The sequence below is a fragment of the Acomys minous genome (assembly GCF_964271855.1).
Source record: "Acomys minous genome assembly, chromosome: 1".
NCBI classification, from domain to species: Eukaryota; Metazoa; Chordata; class Mammalia; order Rodentia; family Muridae; genus Acomys; species Acomys minous.
Window position 1 is genome coordinate 16708525 of NC_140483.1, and position 22883 is coordinate 16731407.

General features: G+C 43.9%; 1 protein-coding gene across 5 annotated transcripts in view; it reads right to left on the reverse strand.

Moving 5' to 3' along the window:
• CATSPERE (catsper channel auxiliary subunit epsilon) overlaps positions 1–22883 on the reverse strand; it is a 101989-nt gene that overhangs the window by 22668 nt on the left and 56438 nt on the right. For all 5 annotated transcript variants that reach the window (XM_084791777.1, XM_084791780.1, XM_084791776.1 and 2 more), the window contains 7 exons: positions 20669–20727; positions 17376–17451; positions 10079–10131; positions 5697–5747; positions 4476–4509; positions 4328–4407; positions 626–725 (listed from right to left, as the gene is read on the reverse strand). In XM_084791777.1, the coding sequence (XP_084647903.1) occupies positions 626–725; positions 4328–4407; positions 4476–4509; positions 5697–5747; positions 10079–10131; positions 17376–17451; positions 20669–20727 (453 nt within the window). The remainder of the gene's footprint in view (positions 1–625; positions 726–4327; positions 4408–4475; positions 4510–5696; positions 5748–10078; positions 10132–17375; positions 17452–20668; positions 20728–22883) is intronic.

A 22883-nucleotide genomic window follows, 5' to 3' on the forward strand; every position in this document is an offset into this window, starting at 1 on the left:
GTCACTCTGGTTTTCTTTGAGCCTGAGATCACCAGAGAATCTTAGGAGATCCTGACCTTAACTTCTAGAAGGCTCTATATTCTTGGGAAGGCTTCAAGACATAGAAGCCCACAGTGGGTGGAAAGAGCAATTGAAAAGGCAGCGTAGGGGGACGATCCAGAGGCTGAGGTCGGTGGTCTTGGAGGTTGGGAGGTAATGAGAAAGAGCACAGAGATATGTATGTCAAGGTCAGTAGGGTCAACCAATGGAAAGGCATGGGCAGAGATGGAACCTAACTAAGCCCATCTGACTTAGCACAGGTGTCTTAAAGCCTAAGTCATACCCATAAATAGTTAAACATTAAACACTGTTCAGGTAGAAAAGAAAATGCTCATATATGATTGCATCATTCTGCTGTTGCATTATTTTCTTTTTTCTGACCTTTTTTATGTCTGTTTTATAAAAACAACTCCCCCCCCCTCCCCAGTGATCCATCTTAGTAGTCACTGGCTTCATATAGAGTTGGCTTTCTTTTCTACTTATGTCTTGGTTTCACATCCCTTAGATAATTTACATATGGATTGAAAATCAAAAGAATAATGTTTCACCATATGCTAAGTTCTGTTTAAATTCAGCGACGTCATACCTCTCTCATAGTAACATTATATGTAAAGTCGATCCTGCCATGGATTTCCCAAATGATGAAATTTGCGTCGATCACTTCAATGAAGCCAGTTTCATTAAACCTGAAACAACAAACACAACAATAATACGTTAGTGCCAAACAGAGGGCCTGCAGCTTAGTTCTCAAAACAGGCAAGGTGTCAGGGGTTAGGGGAGTAAAGCCACCGAAAATCAAACAAACAAAAACTCATGGGAGTGTTCTGGCCACTCTTCATAGTGAATGCGAGGACACTCACAAGTTTGCAGTTTCAGTAGGAGCCAAGCTCAAAAACTAGCACCTTTGGTGGAAGCAGGAGTTTGATTTCATCTTATATAAACTGTCAAATTCTTGATTTTGTGAGACTTAAGGAGCGGATGAGGTGGAATGGTAAGGCACTTGCTGCGGAGCCTAGTGACCTGCGTTTGATCCCTGGAACTCACTAACTGGAAGGGGGAGAAGTGGCTCTGAAAGCTGTCTAACAGCTGAGCCTCCCCCCTGACTCCAACCCCCCCACCACCCGCGCCATGTTAGTTTTTTTCTTTTTCTTTTTTAAAGTATTAGGTATAAATACTTAAGGACAAAAAGAGTGCGACCAGGACAGTTAGTGCGAAGAGCCACAGTGCCATCTTGTGGAACAAGAGTGCATTGCACAATCCATCATTTTGGGGTTTCGCTTCGTTGTGACTATGGGACTTGTTTACATGAGCTTGCTTATTTTTTTAAAAATACATTTTCATTAGTGTGGAATTGAATTCTGATTAAATATGAGAATAAAGGAGTGTCACTAATTGGAAGCTAAATTCCTAACAGTTGGTAGCTTTTCTATGGAAATCCTACTTTGGGTATTGAAGAGGCCTCATTCTCAACTTGTGGGTGATCCATTATATTAGCTAGGTCCTTATAATCTGTGTTTAGGGGGGGCATAAAAGCTGGACAGAGTGGCACTGGGAGAGAACAAGAGCCGGAGAGTGTCCACAGTAGCGGCAGTCTCAACCGAGAGTTGCCCCCTTTGCCCTTCCTTCATTTAGTGAACGCGCTTCTTCTGCATGATCAGCTGGCATAGCGGCTGATAATTATTGTCACCTTGCCGAGATCTAGAATCCCCACGAGGCACACCTCTGGGCACACCTGTGAGGATTCAGGTTAATTTCCCAGCATGCCTGTGAAGGATTTTCTTGGTGACCACCCCGAGGGTGGGCAGTATCTTCCAGTGTAGGCATGCGTGATGAGGCCCAAGGAGAAAGCTGTTACTTTTCACCCGTTTGCCTTTGTGTCTTGGTGCTGTGTTCATTGGCTTTGCTTGCTCTACTAGAGAGCTGCCTCTGTCTTCCTTTGCCGATGTCAGAACCCAGCTTCTTCAGCCTTCCCATAGGACCTGGAGACCAAAGGCCTTCTGGGAATCCTCCATGCCTTCAGGGCTAGTCCGGGACTGCGAACTATCTATTCCCCATGGACTGTGTTTCTTCTGGGTTCTCAGCCTCTCCAGGGTGAAGAAAGCACCCAGGCCTGGGTGCTGGATGACCCAGGCCTTATCCTGTAGGCCTGTCTAATAACCCCCTTTTAACATACATCCATTTTGTGTGCTCTGTTTCTCAGAGGACTCTAACAGAAAGGGGAGAGATGATCTGGGAGCAAGAGAACATTCAGGAACACTGTCATTAACCAGTAAAGGGGGCGTCAGCCTGTTTCATAAGTGGAGAGACAGACTTTAGGCAGACAGTTCATCTGTGTTGTGCTAGTTAGTTTTTATATCAAAGTGATACAAACCAGGCTCACTGGAGAAGAGGGTGCCTCAACTAGGAACACGTGGTCCTCAGGCTATTGTACATTTTCTTGATTGGTACTTGATGTAGGATGGCCCAGTTCACTGTAGGCAGTGCCACCCCTGGGCTGGTGGTCCTGGGTTCTATAAGGAAGTGGTCTGAGCAAGTCATGAGGAGCACGCCAGTAAGCAGCACCCCTCCATGGCCTCTGCGTCAGTTCTTGCCTCCAGGTTCCTGCCCTGCTTGGATTCCTCACTTCTCTGGATGATGGACTACAAATTGTCAACTGAACCAGCCCTTTTCCTCCCCAAGTTGCTCTTGGTCATGATGGTTCGTCCCAGTGATAAAACCCTAATTAAGACATATTGTGATTATGTGTCCGTGGTACAAATGCTTAAAGACATATTGATGTGTTCCAGACATTTGATTGATGTCACCTTCGGCTCATTCGTCTTCACCTTCTCCCTTACCACTCATATCAATTATCAACTATTTCTGGTTGTAACAACTAATTTGTATCATAGATGAACTTCCCCATCCATATCATCCCCCATATCCTAAATACAATTTTGCTAATCATGTCTCCCTACTTAGGTTTCTTTCCCTGGGGTTCAGAGAGGCACAGCTAAAGCAAGTACTCACTCATAGGGCTGTTCTAAAAGAAGGGAATGAAAGCCTGGCATGGTCTGGACTCTTGGGGACAGCCTCCCAGCACCCTCTGCTGATGCGTCTTCACTTGGCTTGTGCGCTTATGCTCCAACATGGGGTGTTTATATACTTCCTTCCTCAAAGTTGCACTCTTGCTTGAAAGGTTTAGCCAGGGGATTCCACTGATGCCCTTCCTCTTTCCACCTTCCCTCTGGGTCCAGCTAGGTATCCGTTATCCTTTAAAGATCATCAGCTAGGTATCCGTTATCCTTTAAGGATCCGGTACATCAGCTAGGTATCCGTTATCCTTTAAGGATCCGGTACATCAGCTAGGTATCCATTATCCTTTAAGGATCCGGTACGTCAGCTAGGTATCCATTATCCTTTAAGGATCCAGTACATATATTCAGAATGTCTCCCGGAGTCACTCGCCCATCATAGCTGGGGTGGATTCTTTCCTCATGAGTTCCACTATCTACTACCTACTTCATTCCATTCTATAGGTCAATTTGGCTCATTAGCTCTGGTGTTTTGTTTAGTCCATCATTTGAGGGCAGAGATCCTGGCTTTAATCCTTGAATTTCTGGCACTTGGCACAGTACTTGGAGGAAGTACCTGGTGTGGGTTAGTGGGTGGCAAGTGGGCACGGAACGGTGATGAGGTGAACAGAAGAGCGTGCATAATTGGGAAGGAACAGGCGAACTGAACATTTATCGCTTCCCTATTTTTACTTTGGAGAATAAGCATTATAAAACAAGGAAGCAGACGCGCGGCTAGGCCTCAGTAGGGGAGAGAGAACCTCAGTGCCAGGAAAACTAGAAGGTGAACACTAGAGAGGATTAGGGCCACAGCACAATGGGGTTTTGATGAGTAACTGTAGCTTTGTGATGTGCATGGGAGAGCACAGGGTAGACCCTTAGAAGTTGGGTGGAGTTGGGGGGAAGGGAAGGCAGGGTGCAAAGCATGTTAGCAAAAGCCTTCTGGACCTCATCAGGGACTCTCTGGCACGAAAGTAAGGTGGGGGTACCAAGCCACCACTGCTGCCCTCCCCAAGTGAGAGAAGCCAAGCTTCTTTCAGCCCAAGAAATCCTCTACGTCCAAGAAGGCCAGAATAGGGCATCAGATCCCCTGGACCTGGACTATAGGTGGCTGTAAGCCACTATGTGGGTGCTGGGAACTGGACTCTGGTCCTCTAGAAGAGCAGAATGTACTCTGATGCACTGAGTCATTTCTCCAGCACACAAGTCCATTTCCTAAGTGGGTATCAACTTACAGCAGTAACGTAGGCTGAAACTCATCATTGAATCCAAGTCTCATAGGGCAGCCATATTTCCCCACATCATACCTTATTTTCTAGAACAAGAAACATGCTTTAGTTGTTGTGTCTGCTTACCACACTGACGAGTTTATACTTGTCTTACCGCATGTTGATGTGGTTTATGTCTCAGAAATTCCCTGTTTAAAAAAAAAAAGAAAGATATTTGTCATTATCTGTTTATCCTTCCTCTCTTCCAATTTAAAAACTAAAAGCATAGCTTATTTAAAGTAGGAGGTGTGTGTGTGTGTGTGTGTGTGTGTGTGTGTATGTGTTATGCATATGGAGGCTAAAGCCCATCCTTTCCACATTGCTTGAGACAGGGTGCCTTTGCTGTTTACCATTGAGTATGTTGGTTTAACTTGTCCGCAAGATTCCTTTGTTTCCTTTCCCAATCTCACTGTAGGCATACTGGAATTTAGGATGGGTGCTACTGCTCTTGGATTTCCATGGGTTTTGGGGGCTTTACCCACCGGGCCATCTCTCTAGGCCCTAAAAGTGTATTTTAAAACCCTAGTCAAGCTGGGTGTGGTAGTGCTCGCCTTTAATCCCAGCACTCAGGAGGCAGAGGCAGGCAGACTCTCTGTGAGTTTGAGGCCAATCTGGTCTACAAAAGGGAGTCTAGGATAGTCAGGGCTACACAGAGAAACCTTGTCTTGAAAAACAAACAAACAAACAAACAAACAAACCCCAACCAACCAAACAAACCCCCCCCAACAAAACAAAACAACAACAAACCCTAAAACCAGTCATTCCCTAATTTTAATTTATTCCTATAATGGGATTCTTAGCTCACTTACTTAATTGTGTAGAAAAGTGAGGTGGAGAACAAATACTCTTATTTGTCTTCCTTAAATTAGAAGGCATAGCCAGGTGTAGTGGTCCACGCCTTTAATCCCAGCACTTGAGAGGCAGAGGCAGGCGGATCACTGTGAGTTCCAGCCAGCCTGGTCTACAAAGCAAGTCTAGGACAGGCAAGGCTACACAGGGAAACCCTGTCTCAAAAAGCAAAACAACAACAACAACAACAAACCCAAAAAAACAAAAACAAAAAACCCAAACAAACAAACAAAAAAAGAAGGAACAACTATGGGACTTGAGACTAAATGACAGGTGCTCTGTTTATCCAATTGAACCAGAGAGGACAATGGCAAATGTGTTTCATACATATTTTCTGAGAAGGTTAAGGGTCATATACCCAGCTTTAAAAAAAAATTGAAACTGTAAAGTTAACTATGCATGCCAATGGTATTACAGCCACTAAGAACTAGATGATTATAAACCACTAGCTGTACATTAATATGCTTCTGTAAAAAATATTTCTTACTTGTCAATCACATAAGAAAAATCCCGGCGATTACATCCACGTTTAGAAAATCTACAAAAGTAAACCGTAGTGTAGTTATAAAGCTATTCCTCAGATATTTGCATAAACATTTCACCATTGAACTCAGTGGCGTTTAAACTGGAGGCTGTTACACAATTCATTTACTAAATTAAGGTCTCTGTGATCAGTCTGTGGCCTTAGCTTTTCTATTAAAAAAAATCAGTTTCATGGAGCTGGACAGATAGCTCAGCGGTTAAGAGCACTGGCTACTCTTCCAGAGGCCCTGAGTTCAATTCCCAACAACCACATAGTGACTCATAACCAATTATAATAAAATCTGATTATCTCTTATGGTGTGCATGAAATATACATAAAATAAATAAACAAGCCTTTAAGCCAGGAGTGGTAGTGCATGCCTTTAATCCTAGCACTTTGGGAGGCAGAGACAGGCAGATTTCTGTGAGTTAGAGGCCAGCCTAATCTACAAAGTGATTCCAGGATACCCAAAGCTACACAGAGAAACCCTGTCTCGAAAAACCAAAAGAAAAAAAAAACAGTTTTACAAACTTTTCTAATTTACCTCTTATATTTTGTAAACAATTATTAAAATTAAAAGGGGAAGAGAACATTTGTTCACAAACTAAAATGATTAGTTAAGTAGGAATAACAAGCATAAGAGGTCTATTATACCACATGATGACCACAGTTAGCTATAAATGGAGCGTCTGTAGCCTGTTGTGATGGCACCACATCACGGTTGTCAACTTGACTACATGTGTAATTAACTAAACCCCCACCAAAATGGAGGGGCACATCTGTAAGAGATTTTTGTTTAATTTGAAGTAGGAAGATCTACTGCTCATCTGGGTCTTTGAGGAAGGAAGACACATCTTTAGCCCAGATCTTTTGATCTTGGAAAACCCACCTCTAATCTGGGCCACGCCTTCTGCTGGAAGCCTATATAATGACATGGAAGAAGGGAGCTTTTGCTCCTTGCCTGCTTGCTCTTGCCTCACTAGCAAGTCCATTCTTTCCCTGGCATTAGAGCCCACTTCTTCAGGCTTGCAGAATAAACTAAAGACCAGTTGAGACATCCAGGCTCGTGGACTGAACGCCTTGTGGATTCTTGGGCCTTCTGCTCCAAGGCAGCCATTGCTGAATTAGCTGGACCACAGCCTGCAAGCCGTTCTAACAGATCCCCTTTCTTTATATATAAAGATTCATTCTATAAACTCTGTTACTCTAGAGAACTTTGACTAACATGGCTTCTTCTAAAACACTGCTGAAGAGTTCTTACTTCAAAGTGGTAACCATGGGAGACAATACAAATTTTGACTAGCTAGACTTCGTTATTCCACAATGACATCAAAACATCATGTTGTACACAGCAAATACAATTTTACCTAGTAAAAAGTAAAATATAAAATAGAATGCACAAGTTTTGGAGAGGGTTTGGAGAAATTGGAGTCCCGTCCCCGCCCCCCCCCCCCACCTGTATATTGGTGGCAGCACCGCATCTGTGGTGTAGCCATTGTGGGCAATAGTTTCACAGTTCTTCAATAATAAAAGGTCAGACTGACACATGGTCCCCCACCTCCATTCTACAGTGCATAGCTAAAGAAATCTAAAGTATGCTTTTTGTTTGTTCGTTTGTTTTTGACACAGGGTTTCTCTGTGTAGCCTTGGCTGTCCTGGACTTGCTTTGTACAGCAGGCTGGCCACAAACTCAGAGATCTGCCTGCCTCTGCCTCCCGAGTGCTGGGATTACAGGTATGCACCACCATGCCTGGCTGTAAAGTACATTTTAATAAAAATGTGTACATAATATTTACAGAAGACTAAAGGCAGAGTCTGGTCCCTAGCACCACAACAGAATGCCAGGTATAGTCTCCCTCCGCCTGCCCACATCTCCTGTGGATCCCACAGACCATCCCCTTCTAACCCCCCCCCCCCCCACTTATTACTGCATCCCAGCCTCCAACACCAGCAGGCATTCCCTGGCAATACACCAGCTGAGCAGACCAGGAAACAGGCAACACACAGCCATCACACTTTCCAAAAACCCAAAGAGGCAACAGAATCCAAAGAACAAAACACCCACCCAACAAAGGCAAACCCACAAACTGTCATCTAGATCGATAATCATCCCAAACCCAGATGCCGAGATGTCAGCAAAAGAACACACTAACAGCCAGGGCAACAAGTATCCACTAGAGGGCAGTCATCCCACCACAGCCAGCCTTGTCTATTCCAACTTAGCTGAAGCACAAGAAAAGGACCTGGTTTTACACTTATATGAAGATGCTAGAGGCCCTTATAAAGGAAATGAATAACCCCCTTGTAGAATTCTAAGAAAAAGACAAACAGCTGGAAAAAAAGAATAAATCTCTTACAGAAATCCAAGAAAACACAAACAAATGGTTGAAGGAAATGAATAAAACTGTTAAATACCTGAAAATAGAAATAGAAGAAATGAGCCGGGTATGGCGATTCATGCTTTTAATCCCAGCACTCGGGAGGCAGAGGCAGGCGGATCGCTGTGAGTGCAAGGCCAGCCTGGTCTACAAAGTGAGCCCAAGATAGCCAAGGTTATACAGAGAAACCCTGTCTCGGAAAAAACAAAAAACCCAAAACAAAGAGATAGAAGCAATAAAGAAAACACAAATGGAGGGAATTCTGGAAGTGAAAAATTTAAAAATTTGAAAACAACAACAACAACAACAACAACAACAAAAACTCCAGAAGCAAGCTTCACCAATAAAATACAAGAGATGGAAGAGAGAATCTCAGACACCAAAGGTATAATTGAAGAAATGGATACATTGGTCAAAGAAAATGTTAAATCTAAAAAATTCCTAACACAAAACATTCAGAAAATTTGGGGCACTTTGAAAAGGCAAATCCTAAAAGTAATAGGAATAGAGAAAGGAGAATAATACCAGATCAAATGCCCAGAAATATTTTCAACAAAATCATAGAAGAAAATTTTCCTAAAAGGAGATTTCTAGCCTGTGGCACATGCCTGTAATCGCAGCACTCGGGAGGCAGAGGCAGGCAGATCTCTGTGAATTCAAGACCAGTCTGGTCTACAAAGCGAGTCCAGGACAGCCAAGGATACACAGAGAAACCCTGTCTTGAAAAACCAAACCAACCAGCCAAACAAACAAGAAAGCCAACAACAAAAACAAAACAACATCAACACCAAAAAACAAAACAAAACAAGACAAAACAACAACAAAGGAGATGCCTATAAAGTTATAAAATGCTTACAGAACATCAACTAGATTAGATCAGAAAAGAAAAATTTCTCGCCACATAATAATCAAAGCAATAGACCTACAGAATAAAGAAAGAATTTTAAAGGCTGGGTGTGGTGGCGCACACCTTTAATCCCAGCACTTGGGAGGCAGAGGCAGGGGGATCTCTGTGAGTTTGAAGCCAGCCTGGTCTACAGAGCAAGTCCAGGACATCTAGGGGGCACACAGAGAAATCCTGTCTCAGAAAAACCTAACAAACAAACAAACAAAAAACCCTCAACTAAACAAAAAGAATATTAAAAGGCACAAGGGAAAAGGCCAAGTAACATATAAAGGCAGACCTATTAGAATTACACCTGACTTTTCAGTGGAGACTCTAAAAGCCAGGAGGGCCTGAACATATGTGCTGCAGACTCTAAAAGACCACAGACTACTTTCATTCAGTCACCATAGATGGAGAAAATAAGATATTCTATCTTCATAAATCGTTACGCACCTGACCTCAGCCAAACAAGCTTGTGTGCGTTGGTGCAGATTCGCCACTGTGTGTGAGGAAGCCGCTTTACAAATGGGCGGCACAAACAGTGTGACTCAGTGTAAGGCCGAGGAAATTCACACCTCGGGATGCTCTGAGGGAACCATTGTTGGTTCTTTTAGGTTATAATAAAAATCTATAACTAGGGAGGGGACGGGCTCTCTATAATAAGTATCCACATCCTCGGACAAGGGAGCAGTCACAGTGGCGTAAGTGCGACAGAAAGAAGGGAAATGGCTTCTCTCTCTTGTTTCCTGGGACTGAGCCACAGACTGATGAGTAGCAGCAAAGAGTCTGGCTTATTATGAGGGAGACCGGAAATGAAGGAAGTGCTGCCTTCTAGTGTGACTCAAACGGAATGCGTGATTTGACAGTAATTTCAAACCAGGGGACCCGACGCCTTCGGAGGGCACCAGGCACGCATCTGGCACAAATATACACGCAGGCAAACTGCTCATACACATAAAAAAATAAAATAAAATATTCAAACCGTCAGCTTTGGATTTCCAGTTGAAGGTCAGTGTTATCAACCAAAGCTAACACCTCTTGTTTTAGACTAAGACCCAACAAAATAGAAGCAACGTACTTACCCTTTGACCCTAATGTGTTTGTTTACATCACAGCCAAGGACAACTTCAAACCCCTGAAAAAGGAGGTAATTTTACAAAGGGAGCTCAGCAGCATCTGAGCTAGTATTAGAGCCAAACATAGTTACCATTTTTTTTTTTTTACATTGGAAATACTGACTGAATGTCCCTTATCTGAAATGCTTGGCACCAAGAGCGAGCCAGATTTTTTTTTAAAAGAATACTTGCACATCCCTAATGAGATCTCTTAGGGGTGAGCCCCTTCTACCTGCTTCCCTGCAGCCCCATCAACACCATGCTTTCAGCCTGCACTGTAGACTCTGCCAGCAGGCATCTACAGTGTGCTTAACTCAAGTGGCAGTTCGTCAGGAAATTGAGTGGCTGTGCACGCAGCAGTTTCTCTTGCTTTGCTAGCTCTGGTTTACTTAGCCTTTAGTCTGTCTTCAGAGGAGTAAGAGGTTAACAATGGATAGGCTGCATCCAGGGCCGGAGGATGTTTGTTTTAAACACTTGAACCTCACATGTGTGGTATCCGACTGTTGCCTTCCATGTGTTGTGATTACAGCCAGCTGTGTGTTGTCGCATTCTTAGTGTCTGTGTTTATTTGTTTAAAGAAAATGAACTACCTGTAGATATGGTAGCTTAGCAGCCAGCCCAGTATGTGTGGGGCTGTGAGAGGCCTTTATTTTTATTTATTTTGGTTTTTCAAGACAGGGTTTCTCTGTGTAGTCTTTGCTGTCCTGGACTCACTTTGTAGACCAGGCTGGCCTCAAACTCACAGTGATCCGCCTGTCTCTGCCTCCCTGAGAGCTGGGAGTACAGGTGTGCACCACCGCACCTGTTGTTGTGAGAGGCCTTTAACACAGAACCTTCTTACTGAGGGAAATTCTGGGATTCAGTAAGAAAGCAACTGTGACATCAAACAGACATTCCACCTGGAAAAAGGCAACATTAAAGGAACCAAATAAAACTCCACTGCACAAGAGACCCCACTTCAATATGTAAGGTGGAATGCATTGAGGAAGACACCTGGCGTCCACCTTGGGCTTCCACAGTTGTGATCATACAAACACATGAGTCTAGACACATGTAAATATGTACATATACCATACATACATACATACACACAGTCTGATGTGATGTATGTGTAAGATATTCATGTATACATGTTCCTCCCACCCGTTTTTTGGATATAGGGTCTTGTTACATTGTTTAGCCTGTCCCTAAACTCTTAGACTCAATTTATCCTCTTGCTTTTTGCCTCATCCTGATTTGGTAAATGTGTTTCCCCCCAATTCCTCCGCTGTTGAAGAGATCAAATGCTTTCCCAGGAAGGACCCGGTAGAACGATGGCTATGTTCAAATTTTGTTTCTGCTTTTCAAATCTGGTAGCCAGATGCATTGGATTTAAAGCTGAGAGAGGGCGAACCTCAGCAAGTCCCTGCCATTAAGAAGAACTCTTGGGCCGGGCACAATGGCTCGTGCCTATAATCCCAGCACTTAGTGAAGCAGAGGCAAAGAGGCAACCCCAGGACAGCCAAGGCTACACAGAGAAAACTTGTCTTGGAAAAGGAGGAGAAGGAGGAGGAGGAGGAAGAAGAAAGGAAGAAAGAAAGAAGAAGAGGAAGAAGAAAGAAGAAAGGAGAAGGAAGAGAAGGAAGGAGAAGGAGATGGAGAAAGAAAGAAAGAAAGGTAGGAAGAAATAAAGAAAGAAAAGAAAGGAAAAAACTTCACACAGAAATGAAGGGCAGATATACAGAATTCCTACTCTTGGGCAACACCTGGCTCCATCAATGCCTAGAAATATATTGCCTAACAACTATACATGGCTTCTGTAGGACTAAAATAATGACTGCATCAGCCTTAAAAGAAATCTTAAGAAGACAGCCAGGGTTGAAAATGCAGCAGATTAAGAAAGAGAAAATAGATAACAGCTTTCAACTTCGCAGAACTGCTGGTGTTTCTGAGAGGGCCAGGGGCCCTGTTCTCTCCCCCCTTACCTCGTTAGCCTCTTTCCAGAGGCCTATTTATTCTACAGGGGGAGGTTTTGGGTTTTATTTGCTAAGCACTTGGGATATAGTTTATTTTCCTGACAAAGTTGACTTGCATCCCTTATTACCTACAATCATTCATTTTTTTTCTTTCCTGAAAAATACATCCAGATGCATATCCTTGCCCTTTATGTTTATTGAACAGTCCACATCCCAACAAAAGGTGCCTGAACTCCTCAACTCCATCGTGGTCAGAACAGATGGTGTCCATCACAGGAATATCTTCGCCTGTGATACCCCGCTCTCATCCTGGTCAGTATTCCCAGCAACCGCATGGCAGCTCACAACCATCTACAGTGAGACCTGGTGCTCTCTTTAGGTGTGCAAGCACACATGCGGGCAGAATACTGTCTAAATAATTAAATAAATAATTCTTTGCTGGTCGCAGTGGCGCACAACTGCAATCCCAGCACTCAGGGAGGCAGAGGCAGGCCGATCTCTGTGAGTTCGAGGCCAGCCTGGTCTACAGAGTGAGTCTAGGACAGCCAAGGCTACACAGAGAAACCCCGTCTCGAAGAACAAAAACAAAAAAAGCAACAACAACAACCCCGCCCCCCCCCCCAAATCCCCAAAACGAGTTGTCATGCAGGTGGACCTGGAAGAGGAACTGCATGGAGAGGATGCTTCTAGAAGCAGGTTCTTTAAGGAGACTACAGCTGCTGGCTGGGCACGTGGCCTTCTGAACAGCTGCTAGGAGTGTTCTGATTCAGAGCCTAAATGAAGCCGGTTCTCTTCAGTTGGGGCAGGACTGCTTCTGCCTCCCCAGCTGGAAAGGATGGACAGCAAGTGCTTTCGTGTTATGCTCTTATGGGATCCCAATTATCTCAGTATGGTCTACAAATAGCTCCTGAAAAAGTCCAAAAGGTTGGTCCATATTCGTATTTGGGATTCCAGCTTTTTCCCTTCTCAGATAAAACACCAAAGTATCACATTGAGAGTGGATCACTTAAAGACTTTAAATGCTTTTCAAAAGTTGCTTGGTGATATAAATTGGCTTAGACCTTATTTAAAATGAACAACTGGAGATTTGCGGCCCTTATTCAAAATCGTACAAGGAGATTCCTCTCCAAACTCACCCTGGGAGCTTACAGCTGAAGCTAGGAAAGCCTTGGCGTTAGTTGAAGAGGCTATCTCCCATCGATTCATAACCTGTGTAGATTATGATAAGCCTTTAGGGCATATTATCCTGGCCACTCATACTATACTTACTGTGGTGTTCTGGCAAGGGGCTCCTATTACATGGGAACATTTGCCACCTTCTCCCAGTAAGGTAATAGTATCATATTATTTGGCTGTTGCAAAATTGATACATATAGGTCGATTGCAAGAAGAAAGTATTTTGGCAAAGAACCTGATTTTATTATTCAGCCATATTCTAAGGAACAGCAAAAATTGGCTGTCTGCTAACACGGATGGTTGGCCGTTGGCTTGTGCACAATTTTATGGAGATATAGATAACCATTTTCCCTCTAACAGGCTTCTCCACTTTTAAAATAAACATCCAGTTATTTTTCCTAAGATAATTCAGTTTCAGCCTGTGAGAGATGGTTTGCTGATTTTTACTGATGGGTCTTCTAATGGAAGAGCTAGTTACGTAATAGAAGGACAGACATATGTTATTCCTACTATTGCTAAGTCTGCTCAAATTGCTGAGTTGCAAGTGGTAGCTACTGTTTTCCAGTATTATGCCTTTTGTTCATTTGATTTATATTCAGATAGTGGCTACGTAGCAGAGGCAGTTCCTCGCCTAGAAACTGCAGGACAAATCCAAACCCAACCACGGGCTAGTGAACTATTTTCTCAAATCCAGACAGCTATTCTAAAGAGAAAAACATCCTGGTTTTTTTTTTTTATAGGACATTTAAGAGCTCACACTGATTTACCTGGACCTTTGGCTGCAGGTAATGTGTTAGCAGATGCAGCTACCAAGAATTTGGTATGCCTTACAAATGTAGAAAAGGCTCAAAAAGCTCATGATTTCCATCATATTAATAGCCAAAGTCTAAGACTTCGACATAGGATTACTAAAGAGCAAGCTCGAGCCATCGTGAAGGCATGCTCCACATGGCCTCAGTTTCCTCCTGAAACACATCTCAGAGTTAATCCCAGAGGACTGGTCCCTAACCAACTCTGGCAAGTGGATGTTACTCACATACCTGAATTTGGAAAGTTAAAATACGTTCATGTGTCTATAGACACATATTCTGGATATTTAATTGCTTCCCGCCAATGCGGAGAAGCCACCAAAAATGTAATTGTTCACTGTCTGTCTGCCCTTTCTCACATTGGTGTGCATAAGGCTGTCAAGACAGATAATGGCTCAGGGTATGACAGCAAAGCTTCTCAAAACTTTTGTGACTCTTTTTCCATAAAGCATGTTACAGATATTCCTTATAATCCTCAAGGACCAGGTGTGGTGGAATGAGCTCATCCTACCATAAAAACCTCTTTACAAAAAGTAAAGAAGGGGGAACTTGACCCCCAATCACCTAAAAATGCTTTGAGTCATGTTCTCTTTATTTTAATTTTTTTTACTGCTTGATGCCAAAGGAAATTCTGCAGCCGATCGATTTTGGCCCAGCAGTACTCAATCATCCTTCACTAGAGTGAAATGGAAGGATCCTTTAACTGGACAGTGGAAAGGACCCGACTCTGTATTAATATGGGGTTGAGGTTCTGTTTGTGTTTTCTCACAGGAACATGATGTTGCACGCTGGCTGCCTGAGAGGCTTGTGTGTCAAGTGGATGCTGGCATGGATGAGTTTGCTGATGATCCCGAGGTCGGAGGTCAAGCTTCACTGGATACTTATTCCTGATCTTTCTCTTCTTCAACCTGCTTCTTGGGATCACATATGTCAACAACACTCACTGCCTGATTTCCCTGTGTTTGAGGAGGAAAGGAGAACTCAAGTGTTCCGGTACCTATGAGGCATCCTCCTTATGGACCTGACTGAACTTTGGAGATGGTGCTTTGCAGAGACTCCTTGAATATTTTCCTTCCAGGAGCTCAGATTTTAAGCTTCATCAGTACTTTTCCACCCTAATTTATTCGGGTCAGTTTTATCTGAAGGACGATGGAGAACTGAAAAGGGACTTGTAGTGTGCTGTTGAGTGGTAAAACCTCAGTTATTATTCTGTTTTTGTTCTTGTGTCTGCTATTATTCTTGCCATTGCTTAACTAATATTGTTTATGCCTTAGCTAGAGGTTAGTGATTTGAGATGACTGAGCAAGTTACGATGTCACGCTAGAGTTCTCTAGACTCCTTGTGAGTAGGATGCAGGATTCATTCAATATAGTCTCTTTAGAATTAACAGTAATCTACAACATGGATTGTCCTTGGTGGGGATGGCAGGGCTCAAGATTATAGCCTGTGCCTTCTGTCCTTTCTAACACAGCTCATGTCTCAGCAATTGTGGCTGATACAAGCACAAGCACATGACACAGAGCTCTAAGACACTGCCCTTCTTCATGTGTTGATATGGAGGCAAGCCAGGGATGGGTAAGAGTGAGTCTGAGCCTTATCGGACCTAAGACAGGCTATGAATTATGGAATTCATTTGCCAATGACAGGTAAAGATAAGTGCCTACTCACCGACCTAAGACAGGCTATTCATGATATATATATATTTTTTTGCTATTCATAATTTTATTTTAAGAAGGGGCAGATGTGGGGAGCTGTGCTAAATTCTGCCATGTCAGAAATCCCATGCTTAGGCTGCATGCTGTGACCTTCGAGTTGTTGACCCTTGCCTCATGAGGTCTTGTGTTCTAGGCTATCTTTGGACTATTTACCTTTGAAAGAAGTAGGGAAGTCCCAACTTGGAACCACCCAGAGGATCAAGGAAGTTCTTACAGGGAATTACTCAGAGAAATAGGAAGTTCTTATAGGGAGTTACCCAGAGAACTAGCAAGTTCTACAGGGAATGACTCAGGCTATTATATTCTTGCCTGGGGGCTAGGGTGACTGAGATTAGGATAGATCCTATTGACCTTGCTCTCTCTATATTCTTACTAGTTGGCCTTAAAGTGAGTCTTGATCAGAAATTCCTAGACTTGACTCCTTATTTCTCACGTCTCTGTACCCTACTTTCAATCCTCACTCCCTCTTTCAGGTGAACCCTGATTGGGTTTGTCCCGTGGGCCGGGACACATCAACAATCAAAGCTGCTTGCTCTTTCTGCCAAGCTAATTGGTAACTGTGTACACCATGTTGTCTTACACTGGGCCTGTTTCCCTCTAGGGAGGGCATTTTATAACTCCCTATACCAAATGTACAGACTGAAAATCAGAAGTACAATGGGGTATAGTAACCTTTTCTCAGGGAGTAGGGGTGGGGTGGGGGAAACAAAACAAAATGAAGTCCCTTTGGGTGAATAAAAATGCATGATCAATGTGGGTGTGTCTGGCAGACTCCTTTGACAAACCCTACCCAGTTGCATTTGTTCCCATTAATTTCAACTTTTCTTTATCAGGTTATATTCAAACTTTCAAGAACTGATAACGTTACCTTTTTGCATATATTTACATAATCTCACTTTAGACGAGAAACTCATAGAAGGCAGAACTTGTACCCTCTGCTTCCAAAACAAAAGATGGCTATCTTCCCCGAGGAGGGCAGAGGACCATAATAAGATAATATGTATTAGTTTACTAACTATACTTTCTTTTTTAGTGTGCATATATGTGTGTGGTGGGCTTGTGTGTGCACCCATGTGTGTATGGGTACACATATATGTGTGGAGACCTTATGTTGGTTTCAGGAGTCATCCTCAATTGCTCCCCTTACTCTTTGATTTTTTTTTTTTTCGAGACAGGGTTTCTCTGTGTAGCCTTGGCTGTCCTAGACATGCTTTGTAGACCAGGCTGGCCTCGAACTCACAGTGATTCACCTGCCTCTGCCTTCCGAGTGCTGGGATCAAAGGCGTGCGCCACCACGCCCGGCTCCCCTTACTCTTTGAGGTGGGTTTCTCTATTGAACTCAGAGATCACTGACAATTGAAGTTAGTCTATCCAGTCAGCTTACTCCAGGGAGCCCCGAGCTCCACCTTCCAAGCGCTGGACTTGCGAGTGGGATGCCATATGTATGTAGCATGTGCCATATGGTGCCCAGCATGTATTTGAGCTCTGAGGACCCCAAACTCTAGTCCTAAAGCCTGGGTGACAAGGGCTTTATCCACTGATCTGTCTCTCAGACCCTGACTATGTAGTTCTGAAGAAACATTTTTGATTTTTAACCCATGTCACCTACCTTTTTGGCCAATGGACATGTTTTTGAAAATTCACTAGGTCGGAAATCAACAAGCAGGAGACCCATGTTCTCTTGTCTAGGGAAAACAATCCACACAGGTTATTGTAGAATCATGGGAAGAGGTGACAGGAATCTGTCTTCATGTAGAGCAAAGGTGCGGTCCCATTACATAATGGGGTTGACCCTTGAGGAGTCGAAGAGGCCTGAAGGATGGCTACTTCCATGAAGGCAGCTTTTCACTGTGGTCACATCCTGTGTCAGCTCCTGGACTCTCCCCCTCCCCCTCCCCCACCCCCTTCTTTGCATCCCATGCATTGACTGGACGGTTGGCACAGCAAGAGACGGAAGTGAGCATCTGTTGGCATCTTAGGCGTATGTCGTATGTCACTCTCTTTACAAATAAATAGGCTCAACCTCCGAATCCCGGGGTTCTGCACCTGATGCCTCACTGAGTGTGTTGTTCCTTTGGCTCTTGCAGCTTCTATCCCACTGGCGAGCAATTCACCGCCTAACCACATTAAGCTACATAGACTGATTTGATTTGAACTCATGGAAAGGTCAAGACGCAATGCCTCTCTTAGTTACCAAGTGTACACAGATAGTTTTGTGTTTGGGCAAAACAGAGGTTTCAGAAACGACAGAAAACAGAGCAGCTGAAGGCTTGATTCAGACACTGCACTTCCTGATTAAGATTAAGTGCATGCCAGCCAAGGACAATACAGGCGGTAAACCTTAAGCCCCTACCCAGATCTAGCCAATGGACAGAACACTCCCCACAGTAGAGTGGAGAGTGGGATATGACTTTCTCACATACTCTGGTGCCTCACCTTTGAGCATGTCCCCTGGACGGGGAGACCTGGTGGCACTCAGAGGAAGGACAGCAGGTTACCAAGAAGAGACTTGATACCCTATGAACATATACAGGGGGAGGTAATCCCCCTCAGGAACAGTCATAGGGGAGGGGAATAAGGGGAAATTGGGAGGGAGGGAAGAATGGGAGGATACAAGGGATGGGATAACCATTGAGATGTAACAAGAATAAATTAATAAAGGAGGAAAAAAAAAAGATTAAGTGCATGGGTGGAGGGGAACGACTAAGGAAAAGAAAATATCTTAGATAATTTTATGTGTAGTCTACAATATAGTTTTCAGTAAGCATCCACAAAGCCAAAAACATCCAATGGAACCTATGCCTTGGCCAGGTGTGTTAGTTACTTCTCTGTTGCTATGATAAAGTGGCCTGACTAAAAGCAACTCAAAGGAAGAAGGGGTTGAGTTCACAGTTCATAGGTGCAGTCCATCTTGATGAGGAGGTCAAGGCAGGCAAGGGGTTGAAACAGCGGATGGTCACAGCTACAGTCAGGGAGCAGAGAGGCTGGATGCTTAGGCTTGGTGACCGTTCCCTGTTGGCAGCCCAGGTGCCTTGGTCAGGGTTATTACTGCCACAATGAAACAGCATGGCCAAAGCAACTTGGGGAGGAGAGGGTTTATTGGGCTCACACTTCCGCATCTCTGTTCATCATTGAAGGAAGTCAGGACAGGAACTCAAACAGGCCCGGAAGCCCAAAGAGGGAGCTGATGCAGAGGCCATGGGGCGGGGGGTGGTGGTGCTGCTTATTGGCTTGTTCCTCATGGTTTGCCTAGTCTGCTTTCCTATAGAACCCAGGGCCCAGCTAAGGGATGGCACCATCCATAATGGGCTGGACTCTCTCCCACATCACTAATTCAGAAAATGCCCCATGGCTGGACTTTATGGGGACATTTTCTTAATTGTGGTCCCCTTTTTTCGGATGACTTTAGCTTGTGTCAGGTTGACTTAAAACCAGCCAGCACACCAGGGAATGGTCCCATTCACAATGGTCAGGGTCTTTCCACCTCAATTAATCTAATCCCCACAGGCATGCTCAGAGACCATTTCCCAGATGAATCTAGATCTTATCAAATTGACAACTGGATTAGCCATCCCACAAAGCCAGAGAGAAGAGCCAGAGGGTGAACAGGAAGAGGTAACAGAACCTTTCCTGACTACTGTGTATTATAAAGAACATTTCCTCCTAGTTCTTCCTGGTCACTGTTCTGCCATCTTGTCTTTTCTTTCTTCCGTGTGTGTGTGTGTGTGTGTGTGTGTGTGTGTGTGTGTGTGTACTTGCAGGTGTGCACATGCATGTGTATGTGTGCATACACATAAGTGTTTACTTGTACGTGTACACATGTATGTTTTAGTGGGGGCCAGGGGTTGACATCAGATGTCATTCTTGATTGCTGTCCACCTTATTTTGAGACAAGGTCTCTTAGTGAACCAGGACCTCACTGAATGGACTTTGAGCTCCAAAGATCATCCTGTGTCTCCCTGCCCCCAGCACTGCAGTTACAGACATGTGCCACCATACCTAGATTTTAAGTGGGTGCTGGAGATCCGAACTCATGCCTTTATGCATATGTGTCAGGTACTGCACTGACTGAGCTGCCTCCTCAGCCCCTATTTTATTAGCAGTGCTCATCAGCACTTGGAAGTTTTTGATTTATCCCTTGGGTGGTGTTTGTCTTCACCCACTGGAGATACATAGGCTCTGATATGTGGATATTTCATCTTTCTATTCACAGTTAAAGACTTTCTCTCATATGAAGAGTTCTTCCTTTTGATTAAGGACAGTATGTAGAGTTGGGAATTAACAACAAAACATGTATGGGAACTACTGAATTAAGAAGTAGTGGCTAGCCATGGTGGCGCACGCCTGTAATCCCAGCACTAAGGAGGCAGAGGCAGGTGGATCTCTTGTGAGTTTGAGGTCAGCCTGGTCTACAAAGAGAGTCCAGGACAGCCAAAGCTACCCAGAGAAACTCTGTCTTGAAAAACCAGGAATGAGGAGGAGGAGGAGGAGGAGGAGGAAGAAGAGGAGGAGGAGGAGGAGGTCTGTTTTGGTTTGGTGTGGTCCCCAGGGTAGCACCATCAAGAGATGGGGTCTCTCAGGTGTGAACTCAAAACTTCAAACTAACACTTTTTTTTCTTTGAACTTAGCTGCTTTGGGTGTTTTGCTACAGTTACAATGCAAGCTAAGATGCCGTAATCTTGGCATCTGCAGCAGTGTGAAGAAGAGCCTTCAGATCACTTCTTAGTGAGTCACTAGAGGTGTCTACACTTTTAAAGGCTAAACACTCATTTCCCCTATATCTAGTCATAGAAAGGATTTTTGAAATTTGGATGTTTAAAAGCATATGAGTTCATTTAAATAGAAGAAAAACACATGCATAAAAAAGAAACCCACAATAACATATTTAAAAGTCATACTTACTGTAACTTGTAGTAATCATCTACTAAGTCGTACTTTGTTGACTGATAAAACGTTGTTAACTGAAAAGAAAGACGGAAAAGTTTTTGTAGAGCAGAAAAGGTGGGAATGGGCCTTAAGTTAGTATCATGTAGGCTTCTAGGTCTAGATACCCTAGAACAGCTCACAGTGTTCACCACTGGGAAAGAGTCCTCTAAGACACCATTGTATATTTTCAGACATTTAATTATTTGTGTAAGAGAAATAACGTACTTGAGATTATTTATATATTTATTTACTTATTTAGTGTGTGTGTGATAGGTGTAGGGGCATGCACGTGCATAGCATACATGTGAAGGTCAGAGGAGAACATGCGTGCGCATAGCATACACGTGAAGGTCAGAGGAGAACATGCGTGTGCATAGCATACACGTGAAGGTCAGAGGAGAACATGCGTGTGCATAGCACTCATGTGAAGGTCAGAGGAGAACATGCGTGTGCATAGCATACACGTGAAGGTCAGAGGAGAACATGCGTGTGCATAGCACTCATGTGAAGGTCAGAGGAGAACATGCGTGTGCATAGCACTCATGTGAAGGTCAGAGGACAACATTCAGGAGTCTGTTCTCTCCTTCTACCATATGGATCCCGGGGATCAAATTCAGATCATCGGGCTTGGTGACAAATGACTGTAGCTGGAGCCATTATTGGCTTTTTTTTTTTAAACTTCTTTTTCTCTCTTAAAATCTCAATTACGTATACATTGTTTTACTTTGTTACATTTTCCTCCTGTTTCCTTTCATTTGGCGTGGGTGTTGCTGAAGCCAGACAGCAACCTCAGGCGTGGTTTCTCAGGTAATACTCATGATCTTTAAAAAACAAAATTGGGGGTTCTTCTTATTTATGTGCTTGCCTGAATGTATGTATATGTGCCACATGTATACAGTGCCCTCCGAGCTATCAGACCCCCTGGAACTGGGGTTACAGATGGTTGTGAGCTACCATGTGGGTGCCAGGATGGTACCTGGGTTCCCTTAACCACTGAACCATCTCTCCAGACCACCCCCTCCCTTTTGAGGCAGGGTCTCTCACTGGCCTGGGCCTTACCAGGTAGGCCAGGCTAGCCGGTGGTCAGCCCTGTGGATCTGTCTGTCTCTAATCACAAAATGCTGAGATTCAGAGCACGTGCTACCAAACCTGGGGCTTGTGAAGTGCAGCTTCTGGGAGTCAAACTCATGTCCTTGTGCTTGTACTGCTGGAACCATCCCCCTAGCCCCTTTTAATTTAAATTACCCCCACCCTGTCCCTTAGCTTTTTTCATTGCAGCACTCTTGTTTTTATTGTTTACTTAGTTCCTGAGCTTGGAAGACTATAATGGAATATTGCTTTCTAGTGCTTTTCTCACTGAACCGTTTCAGAGGTCTTTGTAGCTTTGGTTGCTGCACACAGAAGAGTCGTCAGAACCCTTCCTTCCTTCTGTCGCCTTTGAGTGCGTTTGTAAACATTCGCCTTCCTTGTGAAGACGCTCTTCCTGTTTCCCTCCCTGCAGGAACATGCAGTGTTGGCCTTCTGCACTTCATCAGGTTGCCGTTGACTCTGAGGAGAGAGAGTGGGGTGAACACCCTCAGCCCCATTTTTGCATGGACCCTAAGGGCAGCACTTAAATCTCCACGCTGCTCGCAGGTGGGTCTCTGTGTGCATGCAGCTGTGGATAGTCTCTCAGAGGGAGATCTTGTTCATCTGTTTTGATGAGAACACACTAGATCCCTCTGAAAATGCTTGGTGAGAAGATGCTGGGTAACGAAGAGGAACAACACAGAATATTCTGTCTGGTAAAGCTGCAGCCTCTGAAGTTCCATGGGATTGTGATCAGATTTATCCCTGTATTCTGTTGCATGCCGCTCCTTTTCCGTGTGTGTCAAGGAGATAAACTGGCAGGAAATGTCCTTGCTTATAAATAGGTTCCAGAGTCTTATGTTTCCTTTTATGAAATGTAGCCACAGTCTCCAGTGTCCAAGCTTTAGTGAGGACTGTCTTTGAAATGATGCCCTAATCACATATATTGTTTTGGATTATAAGCACTGAAACTATGTTATAGATGTGCTTAGGAGGGTATTTTGTGAATGTTAAGCAGTCTGTTTAAAACCTGTAGTATAGCCGGGCATGGTGGCACATGCCTTTAACCCCAGCAGAGGCAGGCAGCTGTTTGTGAGTTCAAGGCCAGCCTGGTATATAAAGC